Source organism: Panthera pardus, unplaced genomic scaffold, assembly GCF_024362965.1.
Source record: "Panthera pardus isolate Hobbes unplaced genomic scaffold, ASM2436296v1 HiC_scaffold_8, whole genome shotgun sequence".
NCBI classification, from domain to species: domain Eukaryota; kingdom Metazoa; phylum Chordata; class Mammalia; order Carnivora; family Felidae; genus Panthera; species Panthera pardus.
Genome location: NW_026527013.1, coordinates 4,812,291 through 4,830,715, shown reverse-complemented (window position 1 = coordinate 4,830,715; position 18,425 = coordinate 4,812,291). Strand labels below are relative to the sequence as shown.

The following is an 18,425-nucleotide window of genomic DNA, read 5'->3' as shown; positions in this document are numbered from 1 at the left end:
GCCATATTTTCAATGGTGCTAGAGTTTCAGTCTTATACCTACAATTTCTGGTGGATTCTAGACCTGTTCTCAGTGTGTCCAAGCTCTTGTCTAAGCCACTGTCCCTTGGAGAATCAAGAACAAGTCCTCAGTGTCTAACAACCCCTAATCTTATCCTCACCTTCTCTGGGGCAGGGGGTCCTAAGCTATAGTCCCAGTACCCCCTTCCCTCTGATCTGAGTCTCTTCCTTCCCCAGTGGGTTCTAACCACTTTCTCAGTCTCCTGGCTCACCTTCATTCTTTCTCATGGGCTCTAGGCCACCTTCATGGTGTTCCAGGCCTTGGCCCAATTCCAGAAGGATGTCCCTGACCACAAGGACCTGAACCTGGAAGTATCCATTGAACTGCCCAGCCGCAGCTCTGCCATCAGGCACACCATCCTCTGGGAATCTGCTAGCCTCCAGCGGTCAGCAGAGGTACAACTGCCTAGCCAAATGCTTGCCGTCCCCCTCCACAACAACCAGTGTTGGCCACAGGCAAGAAATAGGGCATATGACTGTAGCAACCAGGGGAAGGCTTGGTTCCCAACACCCTCTCTCTTCTTTCCCTGCTCCCTGCAGACCAAGAAAAATGAGGATTTTGTAGTAACAGCTAAAGGGAAAGGACAAGGCACCTTGTCGGTAAGGAACAGGAACACACACCAGCTTGGCCCGCCTTCTCTCAGCCCCTCTGGCCCCGAGGGACCCTCTTCTCAACTCAAGTGGGCTGACACTGCATTGCCCTGTGATCTCACCAGGTGGTGACAATGTACCATGCCAAGCTCAAAAGCAACCACACCTGCAAGAAGTTTGACCTCAAGATTAATGTACGACGAGCTCCTGAAGATGGTAAAAGAGTTAAGACCCTACCTGTTACCCTTCCCCCGCCCTCATTCTAAAGTCTGCCTCCTTCCTGAGTTGGGACCCAGGGACACCCCCCTCCCATTCTTCTGTCTGTGTTTCTAGTCAAGAGGCCTCAGGAAGCCCTGGACACCATGATCCTTGACATCTGTACCAGGTAAGTGATGGGTCACTGGGGGTCATCTTGGCCATTCCTCTGTCTATAGCAAGACTTCTCCTTTCCATGACCTAATCCTTTCTAAGAGCGTATTGTGCATCTGGTATTGTCTGAAGTACCTGCCAGGAGGTGGGTACCCCAGGCAGTCCTCACTTTGCATTGGCAGTCCAACACGAGCGATGGCCCCATAACCTGAAATTATTCAAGCAGTGTCAACAAATCAGTGGGGGAATTTGCCATTGTTGCATGACCTTTAAAGCGTTTATCACAGCTTCAGAACTCTCAAAATGCCAGTTAGGAAGGTACAGAGAAATGGAAATTACAGTAACATGAGAATTTGTTTAGCATGCTATAAACTACAACATTAGAACATGGAGATAACAAGCAATTCTTGTTCTCCTTTGTAAAACACTTACCAAAAGTGCTGTGGGTCTTCCTTCTGTTGTGTCACTTGGGATAGGGATTGAGCAGGCATCTTTCCTAAGACATAGTGAATTGTCACGCTCCCTTCTAAGTTAGGTCAGCTTCCAACATCTAATCTTTTGAGCGGCCGATGTCACAAGACAGCCGGTCGGTCCCTCCAATGGCAGCAAGGGTGACATTCGCACAGTCTGCTGTTCCTTCTCTAACTCCATTTCTGTGCTTTCAAATTTTACCTCCAGTGTCTTCATTTCTCTGCTGCCTTTCATCTTGGCTGGCAGATCCCTCTGCCAGTTGACCAGTTTTGTGAAACGTCATGCGGCTTATCCCTGGGAGATAAGGAAGTACCACAACCACAGGCCTTGCTATCTGTGCATGAACTGCTCAGTGACCCATCACGGACAGACTTTGAAAGGAATGACGTGATTGGTCACTGACCGTGATGCGTGTCTGTGATTTGCACAATGATTGGTGGACCCAAGATCCAGAGAGAAGATTTGTGCTCGTACTTTATGCAATTGACTACTGTACCCTGGTGCTGGGGGCCTGGCGTTATTGAGCTAGACCATGGTAACATTTTCTCGTCTGCATTTTCTGGACGAATTGAGGCATGGAGAGGTCAAGCGACTCATCAAATGTCATATGGAGCTGGGATTTGAACCCGTGCAAAGGGGCTCCAGAGCCTGAGCTTTTAGTCACCTTGACCATGACACTGCCTTTCCTTCATTCCATTTGGGGAATGTTTCCCACAATCTAATATCCTTCTGTGCTGCTGTGTGGGAACCAGTAACCCCAGTCTCTGACCAGACCCCCTTGTACAGACACTGTGCCCCAGGGCTGACCCTACCCTGGGACCCAAGTGCCCTCCCCCTGCCCTATACAGGTACCTGGGAGAGCAGGATGCTACCATGTCGATCCTGGATATATCCATGATGACTGGCTTTTCTCCTGACACTGGTGACCTTGACCTGGTATGAAGGGCTTGGGCTTGGAGGCTGGGTCAGAGGGCGGAGGCTTCAGGAGGATATTCTTAAGTCTTACCCTTCCCCCAGTTGAGCAACGGCGTTGACAGATACATCTCTATGTACGAGCTGAACAAGGCCTTCTCAAATAAGAACACCGTCACCATCTACCTGGACAAGGTAAGGCTTCCAATGGGGATCTGACCTCTACCAGGCAGGCCTCCTTCTGGGCCACACCAGGCCCAGTCTAGGAAGTGAGGGGTCTGTGCTGCTGGGTGGTGGAGGGAAGGGGCATAAAAAGAAGGTGGACAACCCAGGTCATCTCATCTTTTCTAAGCAGCTTACCTTCTGACCAGTCTCCTTCCAACCTCATTTTACACTTGCTTCCTCCAATTTCTCATCGTAGTCCTCAACAACTTTTGAAAGGAGCCACTTGGGTTTAAAAAATAAAGTGCTCAGTGCTGAAAAGCATTCCCCTTGCTCCGCTCCCCCTGGGTTTTCTCTCTCTGTGTTTGCTCTCCGTCTGACTTTCTGTCACTGCCTTCCTCTCTAACATTGACTTGAGCTTCCTCCTCTCCCCTACTTACATCTTTCCGTTTCCTTATCCTCACATGCCCCCTGCTAACTTCCAAAATTCCCAAAGTCCCCTCACCCCATATTAGTCAGCATAAGTAACACTAGCTGCTGTAATAAGCCTCTCAAGAATATGAGGGTCCCAACACAAGAGTCTTGTGCCTCCCACTCAGGTAAAGTCCAGCCGGGAGGCTAAGGGAAGGGTTTTCTGCTCCACACAGTAAGTCAGGGATCCGCTCACATCCCTTCTTGGGGCTCTGCAATCCCTAGGATCTTAGAGTCCTCTGCTGGACCCCTCCTCCCTGGAAGAAAAGAGGATTGTGCATGAGCTAGTGGTTGACGTTTTCTTGTACTGGAGTTTTTGTGCACTTAAATTTTTATAGGATTCCAACCTTACAGGGAAATTGCAGAGCAGTAAAACACAGTTCCATATACTCTCTACCCAACTTCATTAAGTGCTAGCCTGTTCCTCCAAGTACACCTGTCTATGCATATCTATTTCTGTTTCTCTCTCTCTCCCTTTCTTTGTCTTTATTTTTTCAGCTTGAATGGGGTATCATTGACATATAAAATTGTGTAAGTTTAAGGTGCACAACATAATGATTTGATGTATGTGTATATTGGGAAATGATCACCACCATAAATTTACTTAACACATTCATTACTTCACATAGTTTTAATGCATGCGTGTGTGTGTGTGTGTGTGTGTGATGAGAACTTTTAAGATCTAGCCTCTCAATAAGTTTTTCTTTTCAATTTTCTAATATTTATTTATTTTGAGAGAGACAGAGAGAGAACACAAGCAGGGAAGGGGCAAAGAGAAGTAAAGACAGAATCCCAAGAAGGTTCTGTGCTGTCAGAGCAGAGCCCAATGTGGGGCTCAGAGTCACAAACCCATGAGATCATGACCTGACCTGAGATAGAGTCGGATATTTAACCGACTATGCCCTCCTGGTGCCACCCCAACAACTACTTTTAAATATAGCATTCAGTACCATTAACCATGGATGTTTTTATGGGCAGAGACAGCAGTCCGGTGGCCAGAACTCAATCACATGGCCACACTGAACTAGGAAAGGAAGCTGACAGGGATACTGTAGCTTCAAGCCTTGGCGAAGTGGAAAATGGCTGTGTTGAAGTGCTCATCAGTCTTTTGGTGGAGACTCCTGCTCCCTCACTTTCTCCACCACTGTTCTAGCCCCCAGGACCCTATGCTGGGCTCCGTTCTATGTTGCCCCGCTGACCAGCCTCCTCATTCCCCCCAGATCTCACACGACCTGTCGCCCCACTGACCAGCCTCCTCCTTCCCCCCAGATCTCACACGACCTGTCGCGCCACTGACCAGCCTCCTCCTTCCCCCCAGATCTCACAGGACCTGTCGCCCCACTGACCAGCCTCCTCCTTCCCCCCAGATCTCACACGACCTGTCGCCCCACTGACCAGCCTCCTCCTTCCCCCCAGATCTCACACGACCTGTCGCCCCACTGACCAGCCTCCTCCTTCCCCCCAGATCTCACACGACCTGTCGCGCCACTGACCAGCCTCCTCCTTCCCCCCAGATCTCACAGGACCTGTCGCCCCACTGACCAGCCTCCTCCTTCCCCCCAGATCTCACACGACCTGTCGCCCCACTGACCAGCCTCCTCCTTCCCCCCAGATCTCACACGACCTGTCGCCCCACTGACCAGCCTCCTCCTTCCCCCCAGATCTCACACGACCTGTCGCGCCACTGACCAGCCTCCTCCTTCCCCCCAGATCTCACACGACCTGTCGCCCCACTGACCAGCCTCCTCCTTCCCCCCAGATCTCACAGGACCTGTCGCCCCACTGACCAGCCTCCTCCTTCCCCCCAGATCTCACAGGACCTGTCGCCCCACTGACCAGCCTCCTCCTTCCCCCCAGATCTCACACGACCTGTCGCCCCACTAACCAGCCTCCTCCTTCCCCCCAGATCTCACACGACGTGTCGCACCACTGACCAGCCTCCTCCTTCCCCCCAGATCTCACATGACCAGGAGGACTGTCTGACCTTCAAAGTGCACCAGTACTTCAACGTGGGGCTTATCCAGCCCGGGTCGGTCAAGGTGTACTCCTATTACAACCTGGGTGAGCAGCCCACCTAGGGTCTGGGGGGCCTGGGCGGCCTGAGGGTCCAAGGGATCCGTGCGAGGCGGGGGCCTGAGGGTCCCAGGGTTGGGGACCTGGCCTCTCCAGGTCTGAGGGACTGGAGCTGGGACTCCAAGCCCCTGGGTCTCTGGGCCGGAGGCCCTAGCCCTCTGACACCTCCCTGCTACTCTGCCCACAGATGAGAATTGCATCCGGTTCTACCACCCAGACAAAGAAGACGGGTTGCTGAGCAAGCTCTGTCACAAAGACATGTGCCGCTGTGCTGAGGGTGGGTGCAGAGAAGCATGGAAGGGTGGACACACACCCCTGGATCCTCCTTCCATGGGGGTGGCCCAAGGGGGCTCTGAAAGCCCACACCCAGTGGACACCCACACGGACCCAGAGGCGGGGGGCCCTGGACAACGCATGTAATACAACCATGTCCCCCACTCATCCACCACACAGAGAACTGCTTCATGCACCCGATGGATGAAGAGATCACCCTGGACGACCGTCTGGACAAGGCCTGTGAACCAGGAGTAGACTACGGTGAGTGGGCACGTGCATGTGGGTGCCTGGGTGAGCGACACTGCGTGGCCATAGCTGTGTGTGTGACTGGCTGTGAGTGCCCCTGGCTGCATATGGCTATACGTCAGGCTGTGGTTGCAGCCCATGTGTGTGTGGGTGTAAATGTGTTATGAGGGGCCATGAGTGCATGGGGAGCCATGCTAATGAGTCGGCCGGGTGTGCAGCCAGTGTGAGAGCGGATATGGTCGTCTGCCCGTTGTGTGTGTGACATTGTAGTCTTGCCAAGCCATGGAGATAAGAGACAGTGCTTGTGGGGGACAGTGGATGGGAGGCTATGCATAGGACTCCACTGTGGTGACTGTAATTGTGCACATGGCCGTGTGTGGCTGTGTGACGTGGTGGTTGTGGGAACACATGTGGCAGGTGTGTTACTGGGGGGCAGGGACTGTTGCACGTGTGGCTGTGACCCTGCATGTGTCTGCTTGGGGACGCCATATGCCCAGGTGCGCCTGCAGCTGAGGGTCCCCGCAGCCCCCCTTGCCCGTGACCCCACCATTCTTCCCCTCCTCCTCCCATCAGTGTACAAGACCAGGCTTCTCAAGAAGGAGCTGTCGTCAGACTTTGATGATTACGTAATGGTCATCGAGCAGATCATCAAATCAGGTCAGCCCTGCAGTCTGTGTTCTGTCTTTCTACTTCCTTCTTGCTGGTTCCCTGCCCTCCCCCACTCAGCGTCCCTGTCCGTCCCTTCCAGGCTCTGATGAGGTGCAGGTTGGACAGGAGCGCAGGTTCATCAGCCACATCAAGTGCAGAGAAGCCCTGAAGCTGCAGGAGGGGAAACACTACCTCATGTGGGGCGTGTCCACTGACCTGTGGGGAGAGAAACCCAAGTGAGTGTCAGCCCTGTGCATCCCCATCCCCCACAGTGGGTCGCCCCTTCCCATGCTTTCCCTGCCCTGATCCTGACCTGTTACCATCCCCCAGCATCAAGTATGTCATCGGGAAGGACACCTGGCTGGAACAGTGGCCAGAGGCTGACGAATGCCAGGATGAGGAGAATGAGAAGCTGTGTCAAGACCTGGCCAACTTCACTGAGAACATGGTTGTCTTTGGCTGTCCCAACTGACCCCTGCCCACAGTCCCCACAATAAAGCTTCCCTGTGAGTTCATGGGTCTCCCAAAGTCGGAAGGTCTTGGAGAGGGAGGAAGAGGCAGCTGTGATCCCCTGCCTCCTCCCCTGCAACTCCTTCCTCCCTGTGGATCACCTGCACGTTTGCTTCCTCCCCTGGGGAGCCCGCGCCCACGTGCACCTGCACTGCACCCGCACGTAGTCTGAAGTGAGCCTGCATTTGCGCCAAGTGCTCACCTACTTGCTTTCTTTCCACCTGCATCGAGACCTGTGTGTCCTCTGCCTCCTCCCCTGGGTCCTCACCAGTATCTTCACCTACATCCTTCTCTCATCCACTGTGTGGGTACCAGTATCCTCACCTGCTGTACCCCAGCCCTCACGAGCATCATTATGCACGAGGGCTCCACAGTCCTCTGCCTCCTCATCTTCATCCCCACCTGGATCCTCCGCCTCCTCACCTTCATCCCCACCTGGAACCTCTGCCTCCTCACCTTCCTCCCATCTGGACCCTCACTCTCCTCACCTTCCTCCCACCTGGTTCCTCACCCTCCTCACCTTCCTCCCACCTGGATCCTCTGCCTCCTCACCTTCCTCCCACCTGGATCCTCACCCTCCTCACCTTCCTCCCCACCTGGACCCTCACCCTCCTCACTCCTCCCACCTGGACCCTCACCCTCCTCACTCCTCCCACCTGGACCCTCACCCTCCTCACCTTCCTCCCACCTGGATCCTCCCCCTCCTCACCTTCCTCCCACCTGGACCCTCGTTCTCCTCACTTACCCCCACCTGGACCCTCACCCCCCTCACCTTCATCCCCACGTGGATCCTCCCCCTCCTCACCTTCTCCCCACTTGCCCCTCACATGCAGCTCACTTACAACTCCATTCACTACTTTGCCTGCATTTCAAGCGGCTGTGCCCAGAAGGGGGCGTTAAGGGGCAGGCTAGGCTCATTTCCACTGGAGATATGCGTGAACCAGGGAGGGGAAGGAATGAGTCAGCATTCAAGGGCTGAAGGGGGGTTGTCGTGGGGGTACTGCGGTCACAGCACCACGTGCGCTGCATTGGGGGCAGCAGTCACAGGTGAATAGTTTCATTCTCTGCAGACAGAACTGAGTCCCTGGATGTCTCTTGTGTTTAATAACCACCAGTACGTCTAGGTCTGTAGATGTTGGGATCCAGTCCCTGACTCTAGATGAGGTCATCATGGGAAAAGCCCTGAGCCTGGCAGTCACCCCTTCTCAGCCCATTTCCTGTATGAAATTGGCTGTGTCCTGTGAACCCCACCTCCCAATTCCAGGAATATGAGGGAAATATATTCACCGTCCCTCCTGCTACTTCCAGTCCCTGTTTGTCAGCACCCCTGTCAAGGGGAGACTCAAAAGTCCTCATCACTCACTAGGTGTCCCAGCCGACCTCTGGCAGGTTGCCCCTCCGGCCACCTTTATGTCCTTCTTGTCATGGTTTTTCATGCCAATTCCCCCTTTCTTCTGCCCTGGGATTCATTTTCTTCCTTTTTTTCAGAAAAAAAAAAAAAAAAAAGACATTGGGTATTGTTCTGTTTGGGCACCTGTGGTTCCAGACTGCGAACAGCACAGACCTGATCATGAGACTCACATTTTTTTTTTTCAACGTTTATTTATTTTTGGGACAGAGAGAGACAGAGCATGAACGGGGGAGGGGCAGAGAGAGAGGGAGACACAGAGTCGGAAACAGGCTCCAGGCTCCGAGCCATCAGCCCAGAGCCCGACGCGGGGCTCGAACTCACGGACCGCGAGATCGTGACCTGGCTGAAGTCGGACGCTTAACCGACTGCGCCACCCAGGCGCCCCTAACATCAACTCTTAAATGAATCTCCAGCCTGCTGGCTTGTCTGTGGATTTTAGACTTGCTAAACCCCAGTCACATGAGCCAATTCCTTAAAATAAATTGTGTATGTGTGCATGTGTGTGTGTGTCTGTGTGTGAGTGCAGACAGATAGATGGTAGATAATAGGTGGTAGATGGATGGATGGATGGATGAGTGGACAAATGGATGGATGGATGGATGGACATATATTACTGGTTCTCTTTCTCTGGAGAGTCATGACCAATGCAGATGGTCAGGGAATACAAAGAAACCTATCATGAGGAGGGGATTCTTAAGCCAACACACAGATGACAGGAGAAAGCCTTGGAGGATTTGAGCCACGAGGCGTAATGTGGTAGCCCCTGACCACTCCGTGGGAAGCCACTGCAAGATTTTTTAAATTTTTTTTTAAATGTTTATTTATTTTTGAGACAATGCGAGAGACAGAGTGCAAGCAGCACAGGGACAGACAGAGGGAGACCCAGAATCAAAAGCGGGCTCCAGGCTCTGAGCCGTCAGCCCAGAGCCCGACGCGGGGCTCAAACTCACAAACCGTGAGATCATGACCTGAGCTGAAGTCGGATGCTTAACTGACTGAGCCACTCAGGTGCCCCAGCCGCTGCAAGATTTTAAGCAGGGAAGACATGAAGGCTGACTTATGTGTTTGGAAAGCTGATGGTAGCAATTCCAATCCTAGCTATATGCCCAAAGACTTGGAAGCTGGTACCCAGACAAATATATGTGCGAGCATGCTCATAGCAGCACTTTGCCCAGTAGCCCAAAGGTGGAAACGACTGAAGCATCCCTCAGCGTGTGAATGGGCAAGCAAACTGGGATGTGTCCATACACTAGAACATTCCTCAGCCCTAACAAGGAAGGACCTGGCTGAGACCTGAAAACATTATACTCAGTGAAGGAAGCCAGACACAAAAGACCACAGGTTGTGGATTTCCACTTTTATGAAATACCTGAACTATTCAGGACAGGTAACTCCATAGAGCAGGAAAGCTGACTAGTGGTTGCCAAGGGCTGGGAGGCCTGGGGGGTGGGGACTGCTTTATGGGTATGGGCTTACCTTTCGAGGCGCTGAAAACGTCTGGGGACCAGAGTTGTCCGACTGTGGAAATGCCCTAAATACCGCTGAACTGCTCACTTTAAAATGGTTGCTTTTACGTTATGTGAATTTCACCTCTAAAATAAAAGAAAATAGTAAATTAAATTAAACCATATAAATTAAAGGAAACAAATACACAAGTTCACACTTGTAGAGGGCAGAGAATGAATTATGAGGTGGCAAGAGGCAGAGAGAAAGTCCAGCTGGAAACCACTGCAAGAGTCAGGCCAGAAATGACGGATGCCCTAGTGTGTTAGTGCAGTCTGGCGGCTGTAACAAGATGCCCTACACCGGGAGCCTCAAACGGCAGACGTGCATTTCTCAGGGTTCCGGAGGCTGGAAGTCTGAGACACAGGTGCCAGCTTGGTCGGGCTCTGGTGAGGGCTCTGTTCCTGGCTTGTAGACAGTGGCCCTCTCACTGGGTCCTCAAACCTCTTCAAATGGCAGAGACAGAGAGGGAGGGAGAGAGCCTCCCGTCAGGGGCACTCATCCCATTCAGGAAGACTCCACCCTTCTGACCTAACCGCCTCCCCAGGGCCCCACCTACAGAGGCCATCAGGTAGGTGATCAGGACATCACCAAATGAACGGGGGAGGGGCACAGACACTCAGCCCACAGCACTTAGCAAAGGTAGTAGCAGTGGGTCTGGAAACAGGCGGCTGGGTTCAGATCAGACGTTGAGACTGAATGGCCAGGGCTTGCGAAAAGGTGGGATGTGGGGGAGAAGAGAAAGAGGGCTACTCAGGCCCATTGGAGGTGCCCCCGGGACGACTTCCAGGCCTTGGATTTAGCCTAGTTAACCTAGCGGCTGGTGGTTACACCACCTGTCTGTGAGTTCCAATTTAAACTTGCATCCATGCATGCACGCATGCACACACACACTCACGGGCACACTCATGCACGTGAACACACATCCACACATGCGGGCGTATGTGTGTCTGCTCCTGCACACACCCGTGCACGTGCACACTCATGCACACCTCACACGCACACGCACCTACATGCACACACCTGCAGACACCCACATGCATGCACACTCATACCCATTCATCTACGTGCACACACCTACACACCCACATGTGTGCATAGATGCACCAACATGCATGCCTGTACCTGCCTCATCTCCATGCACACATGCACACAGCATGCACACACACACTCACAGGCACACTCATGCACGTGTACACACATCCACACATGCAGGCGTATGTGTGTCTGCTCCTGCACACACTTGAATGCACGTACACTCATGTACACCACACACGCACATGCACCTACATGCACACACACGTGCATGCACACTCATGCACACCACACATGCACACACTTATGCACGTGCACACTCATGCACACCTCACACGCACACACACCTACATGCACCCACATGCATGCACACTCATACCCATTCATCTACATGCACACACCTACACACCCACATGTGTGCATAGATGCACCAACATGCATGCCTGCACCTGCCTCATCTCCATGCACACATGCACACAGCATGCACACACACACTCACAGGCACACTCATGCCCGTGTACACACATCCACACATGCGGGCGTATGTGTGTCTGCTCCTGCACACACCCGTGCACGTGCACACTCATGCACACCTCACACGCACACGCACCTACATGCACACACCTGCAGACACCCACATGCATGCACACTCATGCACACACACCTACATGCACACACACGTGCATGCACACTCATACACCCCACACATACACACACACCTGCACACACCCGCATGTGTGCATAGGTGCACATACACACATGCCTGCACCTGCACACATCTCCATGCACACATGCACACAGCATACACATGCACACGTGCACTGGACCCAATATACACACCTGGACACACCCACACACACAAAAACCACTCTTGAAGTTTGCACTTCCCTAACCACCGTCTCAAACACTCTATAGTATTTTCTTCTTTACGGGCTCATCGTCTCTCACCCCACTAGAATGGGAGCTCTGTAAGACCAGGGACTTTTGTCTCTCTTGTTCACGCCTGTGCCCTCAAGCCTAGAACAGTACCTGGCACACAGAGATGATCTACAAATATTTGGTCACGGAGTGAATGAAGTGGCCACAGGGAAAAACTGGGGCCTCCCCCCTCCATCCCTACCTGAGTCACATCTTTAGATGCCCCTGGAAAGAGTGAGAGGCTGTATGAGTGAGAGTGAGATGGGGCCAGCCTGGGGGTGGGAGGACAGGAAGAAGAGGAGGGCCAGTGGGGAAAGGGGAGGGGCTGAGCCCCTGCTCTAAAGGCTGAACCCCGGGACCCACGGGTGCCTGTCTGCAGCGTGCGAAGCCCAGAAGCATTGGGCAATCGTGGTTTCCTCCCTGCCCTCAGGGACCCAGCCGTGCGAGCCCAGCCCCGAGGTGTCTCAGGACATGGAGGAGACGGTTGTGCGGCCCTCAGTGTTTGTGGTGGACGGACAGACAGACATCCCATTCACACGGCTGGGGCCCAGCCGCCGCCAAAGACAGCCCTGCAGTGCGTCCCAGCTGGGCCTGGGCCTCCTGCTGCTGCTGCTGGCGGCTGGGCTGGCCGTCCAGGGCTGGTTCCTGCTGCAGCTGCACTGGCGACTGGGGGAGATGGTCACACCCCTGCTGGTGAGTGGGGCTTCGGGGCTCGTGGCAGGTGGGTCTCCTGTGTCACTGCGCACGTCTCTGTGCACGTGTGTGCAAGACCATAGGCTAACAGCAGCTCAGTGCAAGTCAATTCACTTCTCTGAACCTCAGTTTCCTCATCTGTGAAATGGGTGGGATAATAAGAGTGCCCACCTCACAGGGAACGAGATACGATATTGCGTGTGTGGTGCCCGTCAGTGGCTGCCCAGGGCAAGAATTCAACCAGAACCGATATTTTTTTTAAGCTGAGATATAAACGACATGTTAACATTCTGTCAGTTTCAAGTGTACAACATAGGGATTTGATACATTTATACTGCAATATGATTGCTATTGTAGCATTAGCTAACCCTGCCGTGGGGTCACATAAGTACCATTTCTTCTAGTAGTCGTAACAAATAAAACCTAGTCTCAAAGCACATTTCATGTTTATAACACAGTCTGGTTGTCTGCAACCCGCGGAACTGATGTTCTGACATTGCGAAGTATTGTCAGCCATACCCTGGTCACCATTATTCGGGACTGTCACTAATTCACGTTGTCCGAGTCTGCGAGAATCTCTCTCTGCCTCTGTTTACGGTTGGCTGTGGATGTATCTGTTTGCCACACCTGTGAGTCTCTGCATCCCACGCCATGGCCGTGTGGTCTTGGCCCTTTGCATTGTGTGTTTCCAAAGCATTTGTCCTTGTGACTGGATCTGACGGCCGCATGGGCATGTCGCCCATGTGAACCCGTACTGCTGTCCTGTGTGCGTGTGCCCACATGTCCACGTACTGGCCTGTTTACAGCCCATGTGCTGACATTGTGTACAGACCCACACGGATCCATAAACCACACACCCATGTATCTGTGTCCACGTGTCACATAAGTGTCCAGGTCTGTGCCCTGTGTCACATGCCCATATCCACTTGTGGCCACAGATGTCCACGTGTCTTGCCGTCTTGATGTCTATATGTCTATAATATTACTTATTTAATTAACTCTCATACTGTGCTTACTATGCACCATGCACTGGAGGAACACGCTTTTGTCCCTGTGAATTCACTGAGTCTTAAATAGGCACCATATTCATATGTCTATGTCTATTTGCAGAGGGGGAATATGAGAGCCCGGGTGGTTACAAGGCTGCTGGGTGGGGCAGGAGTGTGCACGTGGCCCTGGGCACTGGGGTGAGGACAGTGTCTGTGTGCTGCATCTGTGTGTGTCTCACAGCCATGAGTCTGAGGATGCCAAGGTGTGGGCCACGCAGGTCCTCACCGTGGGTTTCTCTGCATTTTCAGGATGGAGAAGCAGAATCCTGGAAGCAGCTGACGCAAGGTGAGTCAGAGTCCTGGGTCCTGGGGAGGGCGGGGGTAGGATGGTTCCCACGTTGCCCCCGCCCCCTCAGCCGGTTGCCCAATGTGATTTACACAACTGGCCTGAGCTCCACAGGTGCCCCTCCCCCGGGCCTGAGAAGCAGAAGTCTGGGGCACTCCGGAAAGGGTGGGGTTGACACCAGGAGGTGGACCTGATGACCCTGGCTGGAGGCTGGCCCTCACCCCTCACCACCTCTGCCCCTAACCGCTCACCATCTCTCTCCAGGACGAAGGTCCCTCCAGGCCAACCCAGCAGCACACCTCACAGGTGAGGGGGACCCCCGGCTCGTGGCATGGGAGAGGGGGAGGGTGTCCTGGGGAGACCAGACAGACACCCAGCATGTCTGAGTATTCATTCAGTCACCCGTTCACTATTGATTCACAGACCTGCCCCGCTGCCTATGTCCATGCATTTGTCATATCATTGAATAAACCCTTACAAGGCGTTCACCGTGTGTCATGGGCTGTAATACGCTCTATACATATTAATTCATTAAATCTCAAGGAGGCGCTATTCATATGTCCATTTGAATGGAGAAAAACTGAAGAGCATGGAGATTACAAGTCTTCTGGCCCGGGGTGTGCGCTCTCTCTGTTCCTTGGTTATGCCACTCACAAGTTTTGATGCTTTTGGCTGGTCACTTAATGGCTCCATGCCTCAGTTTCCCCACCTGCAAGGGGAGGGGTAAGAAGCAAGTGACTTGGCCTTTCGGTGCCTCAGTTCCCTCCCCTCAAAGTGAGAATAAAGTGAATTAACACATATAAAGTCCCCAACCTAAAACGGAGGGGAGTCGTCACCCTCGCCCACCCGCAGAGGGACACATGCTGACCAGACCCCTCTGTCTCTGCCCCCAGGTGCCAACTCCAGCCTGACGGGCAGCGGGGGCCCGCTGCTCTGGGAGACAAAGCTGGGCTTGGCCTTCTTGAGGGGCCTCAGCTACCGTGACGGCTCCCTGGTGATTGCCCGGGCCGGCTACTATTACATCTACTCCAAGGTGCAGCTGGGGGGCGTGGGCTGCCCGCAGGGGCTGAGCAGCGGCCTGCCCATCACGCATGGCCTCTACAAACGCACACCGCGCTACCCCGAGGAGCTCGAGCTGCTGGTCAGTCGGCGGTCACCCTGTGGGCGAGCCACCGGCCCCCGCGTCTGGTGGGACAGCAGCTTCCTGGGAGGCGTGGTGCACCTGGACGCTGGCGAGGAGGTGGTCGTCCGTGTGCCAGATGAGCGCCTGGTCCGACTCCGTGACGGGACCCGCTCCTACTTTGGGGCCTTCATGGTGTAAGGAAGGAGTGACAGTCATGCCTCCCTCAGAGGGTGCCTTGGGGAACCGAGAACCCAGTGAGCGAAGAGCTCAGCGGGCACCTCCAGGGGCCGACAACCCAGCCACCCCTGAAGGTTGAAGACCCAGCCGGCACCTCTGGAGCCCCAAAGGAAACTGCAGAGCCACTACGGGCAATACTGAAGACAAAGACCCAGAGACTTGAGGGTCTGTAGGCCCCCCAACCGGGGGAAAGCTGATCTGCCTGATATTCAGGAAGAAGGGGTGAGGGGTGGGTATTTATGTTTTCGATTCAGAGAAGAGTGGGACGTGGGGGTCCAGAGACTTGGCCCAGGACGGGCAACCCAAGCCTCCCCCACTCTCATGAGTGGGGGTGGCTGGAGGAAGGGAGTCATCATCAAGACTGACCCATGTGGACAGCCCAGCCAGTGCCCCCCACGGCCATAGCCACACACTCAAGATCTGCTCACAGGTGTGTGGCTGTACCTCCTCCTGGCTGTGTAAGTTCACCCTCAGAGACACGGGCGCAGGGATGTGCCGGTGACCGTTTGACCACCAGCTCTCCCAGGAGGGAGAGGCTCTGTAGTGTTTGTGATTTCCTTGGTGTAAAGGCTCCCGTCGTGTCTGGTTTCTGGCTACCAACGTATCACCAGCTGGCTGGCTGGATCTCAGCACTGCTGGGTGTTCACATCCCACCAGGACACACGGCTGTGTTTCAGCACCCAGGTCAGGGTCTGGCATGTAGCAGGCACCTGGAAAATGTTTGCAGAGAGAAGAAAGGGAGGAAGGGAGGAGGGTAGGAAAGAAGGGAGGGAGGGAGGAGGGAAAAGAAGAAGGGAGGAGGGGAAGGAAGAAGGGAAAGAGGGAAGGAAAGGAAGATGGAGAGAGAATGTGGACATGCCTACGGCATCACAGAAAATCACAAGGTGCCCTTCAGATCTGCACTCGTACACACAAAGCATCAGATACTTGCACAGTCACACACAAGTCATAGGACCACAAACACACAGTCAGATTATGTGACGTATGACACATATATCCGACACAAGCCATCATCACAGCCACAGTGACCCAAAGGGGCCATACGGTCCCACCAAGTGTCACACATGGGATGCCACACACATCGCATCACATGCTGCATCACGGTCCCAACCCGTCACACACACACCACATCACACACAGCCTGAGGTTCCTCCCAGCTAAGACCAATACATCCTGGGATGAGGACCACTGTCGGCAGCCCTGGGCTCCCTGACCATGGGTCTTGGAAATAAATGGTAAATGTTGCAACTGGGTCTGTCTCTTCTCAGGGGAATGGTGGCTTGTAGAGGCAGAGGGGCGGTAGATGGGGTCACCTGTGGAGGTCACTTTACAGATAAGTAAACTGAACCCAGCTGGCCCAACTCCCTGTAGGAAGCTCGGGGAGAAGGGTGGGAGAAATCAGAAGCCTCATGCCCAGATCTGCCTCCCCCTCAAATCTCCCATTCCTGATGATGAAGTGAAGGCTACACCCTGCCAAGAACCCTGATTGCGGACATCGGGACAGAGTGGCGGTCTACCCAGCCAGCTGGAAGCTTGAACTAAGTGGGAACACGGGAAGAGTGAGGAGAGAGAGGGGCAGATAACAACATGCATGCAAATCAGGCGGTCTGTAGAGACGAGCATGTACCCTGGTGTGGCTGGAGGGAGGTGTTGGTGCCCAGGACCCAAAGCTGAGGGCTCAGACCCCAGAGGTAGACGATTATTGTTGTTAGTGTTTATTTATTATTGTTTATAGTACTGTCATCGTTGCCCTGAACAGGGAGGGAGGGAAACAGGCTTTGCAGTCAGATGGTCCTGGGTTCCAATTCCACTCTGCCACCTGCTCCTGTGTGACCTCAAGCAAGTCCCACCACCTCTCAGTGCCTAAGTTTCCTCATCTGTAAAGTGGGAGGTAACACCAGCTTTTGCCCGTGGGGCTGTTGTAAAGATTGCATCAGATCAGACACAGAAAAGGCCATTATAGCATTTGTCAGGCACTTTCCCTATGTCAGGCATCTTGCGTGAGTCACATCCTTAGATGCCTTATATACATACCTGGGCGGGAGCTATTGCTGTCCCCATGTTCCAGACATAGAGGCAGGAATGCTGGACTCCCCCTCCATTCCCACCAAGGGCACACAGCTTCACGCCTCTCTGCCCTTGAGGGCTGGTGGGAGGTGGGGCAGCCCCTAATGCCCAGCCCCAGCCCCCGCTGGAGTTTCCTTTACTCTTATCACCGTTTTTTTCTGTTTCCGTGGGTTTGATGAGACCAAGGTGTGGGGACAATATAGTACAAAGCCACCAGCAGCCACCAACTTCCGCCTGGGGATGGAACCTGTCACTAAGTTTAGCCTCCAAAGATCATTCCTGGGAGGGGCCTCCAGCCCTGAGGTGGTACAGCAAGCGGAAGAAAAGAGGGTGGGTAAGAGGACGGGTAGGGTAGGAGGGACATGGAAAGAGAGGGAGGGGAGGGGAGGGAAAGATGGAGGGAGGCAGGAGGGAGGAGGAGCAGAGAGCCCTGAAGGCAGGTGTCGAGGCTGGTGCACCAGGAGACCTAGACTTTCAGATAGCGCATGGGGTAGTGAGCCCCCAGTCCAGGCCATTGACCTACTTTACAACTTCTGAGAAGTTTATCTATTTCATTTCCGCTTTCACCTCCCATGCTCTGGCATCTGTTCAGATATCATCTTCCCCCACAATCAGCTTTTCCTCCAGACCTGAAGTGTGCATTCCTACCCTCCCCCAGCCCCTAGAAAGGTCTCCTTCACCTCTTGCCAAGACCCAGAGGCAGTAGAAGTAAAAATAATGATGATAAATCATTTATTAGTCTCATATTATAATGCTGTGTCCCTCCCGCTAAATAGCACTGTGTTCAAATACTGGGATGCATTGTCTCAGAGAAACAGAATGGGTCTTTGAGGGAAGCCAGGCCTCCACTCTGCCATTTCCCAGCTGGGTGATCTCGGGATCCATCCTTGGCCTCTCTGGGCCTCAGTTTCCTCATCTGTAAAAGAACACAAATAGTGGCCTCTACCCTACCGTGGTTATTGTGAGATGAAATGGCTTGAGTGTTTAAGTAGTTTCCCAGAGCTTGGCCCACAGTGAGCTCTTTAATCCACAGTAGATTTTTTTTTTTTTTGTATAAGCATAGCTGTAATCATGTGTCCATTTAAAGTTTGAATTCTTTTCATTGATTATAGGAAAGGTGACCTCACACCCACAGGCCACATCTAGTCACGGGGTGTGTTTTTAAAACGGAAATTAGTAGCCAATATTTAAACATGACAAAACTTTGCATGTGGACAAATCTCAATTTCTGGATTTTCTTGGAAATTTGGAAGCTGTGAACAACAACCCAGGCTGGGCAGTAGCTGTCCCTGTTGGATAGGGCATGGGGTCTCAC

At 53.4% G+C, this 18,425-nt stretch overlaps 2 protein-coding genes and 1 long non-coding RNA gene across 3 annotated transcripts in view; 2 read left to right on the top strand and 1 right to left on the bottom strand.

Annotated features, from left to right (window-relative positions):
- The window catches only part of LOC109261023 (complement C3-like), a 40,185-nt gene extending 33,394 nt beyond the window's left edge, over positions 1–6,791 (top strand). Inside the window, exons 30-41 of the mRNA XM_053898204.1 lie at positions 297–455; positions 600–659; positions 776–866; positions 984–1,035; positions 2,339–2,426; positions 2,508–2,597; positions 4,991–5,096; positions 5,296–5,385; positions 5,562–5,645; positions 6,204–6,287; positions 6,379–6,514; positions 6,609–6,791. Of these exons, the coding sequence (XP_053754179.1) occupies positions 297–455; positions 600–659; positions 776–866; positions 984–1,035; positions 2,339–2,426; positions 2,508–2,597; positions 4,991–5,096; positions 5,296–5,385; positions 5,562–5,645; positions 6,204–6,287; positions 6,379–6,514; positions 6,609–6,750 (1,182 nt within the window). The 3' untranslated portion in view covers positions 6,751–6,791. The remainder of the gene's footprint in view (positions 1–296; positions 456–599; positions 660–775; positions 867–983; positions 1,036–2,338; positions 2,427–2,507; positions 2,598–4,990; positions 5,097–5,295; positions 5,386–5,561; positions 5,646–6,203; positions 6,288–6,378; positions 6,515–6,608) is intronic.
- A 5,213-nt stretch (positions 6,792–12,004) lies between these two features.
- On the top strand, positions 12,005–15,004 carry TNFSF14 (TNF superfamily member 14). The gene is made up of 4 exons (XM_019430930.2): positions 12,005–12,348; positions 13,647–13,683; positions 13,948–13,989; positions 14,577–15,004. The coding sequence occupies exons 1-4, from the start codon at positions 12,127–12,129 to the stop codon at positions 15,002–15,004; spliced, it is 729 nt and encodes a 242-aa protein (XP_019286475.1). The 5' UTR covers positions 12,005–12,126.
- Positions 14,236–14,991, bottom strand: LOC109256011 (uncharacterized). Its single transcript, XR_002075464.2, has 2 exons — positions 14,906–14,991; positions 14,236–14,392 (listed from the first exon to the last, which is right to left on the bottom strand). It is a non-coding gene; the product is annotated as an uncharacterized LOC109256011 (long non-coding RNA).
- Positions 15,005–18,425: the final 3,421 nt, after the last annotated feature.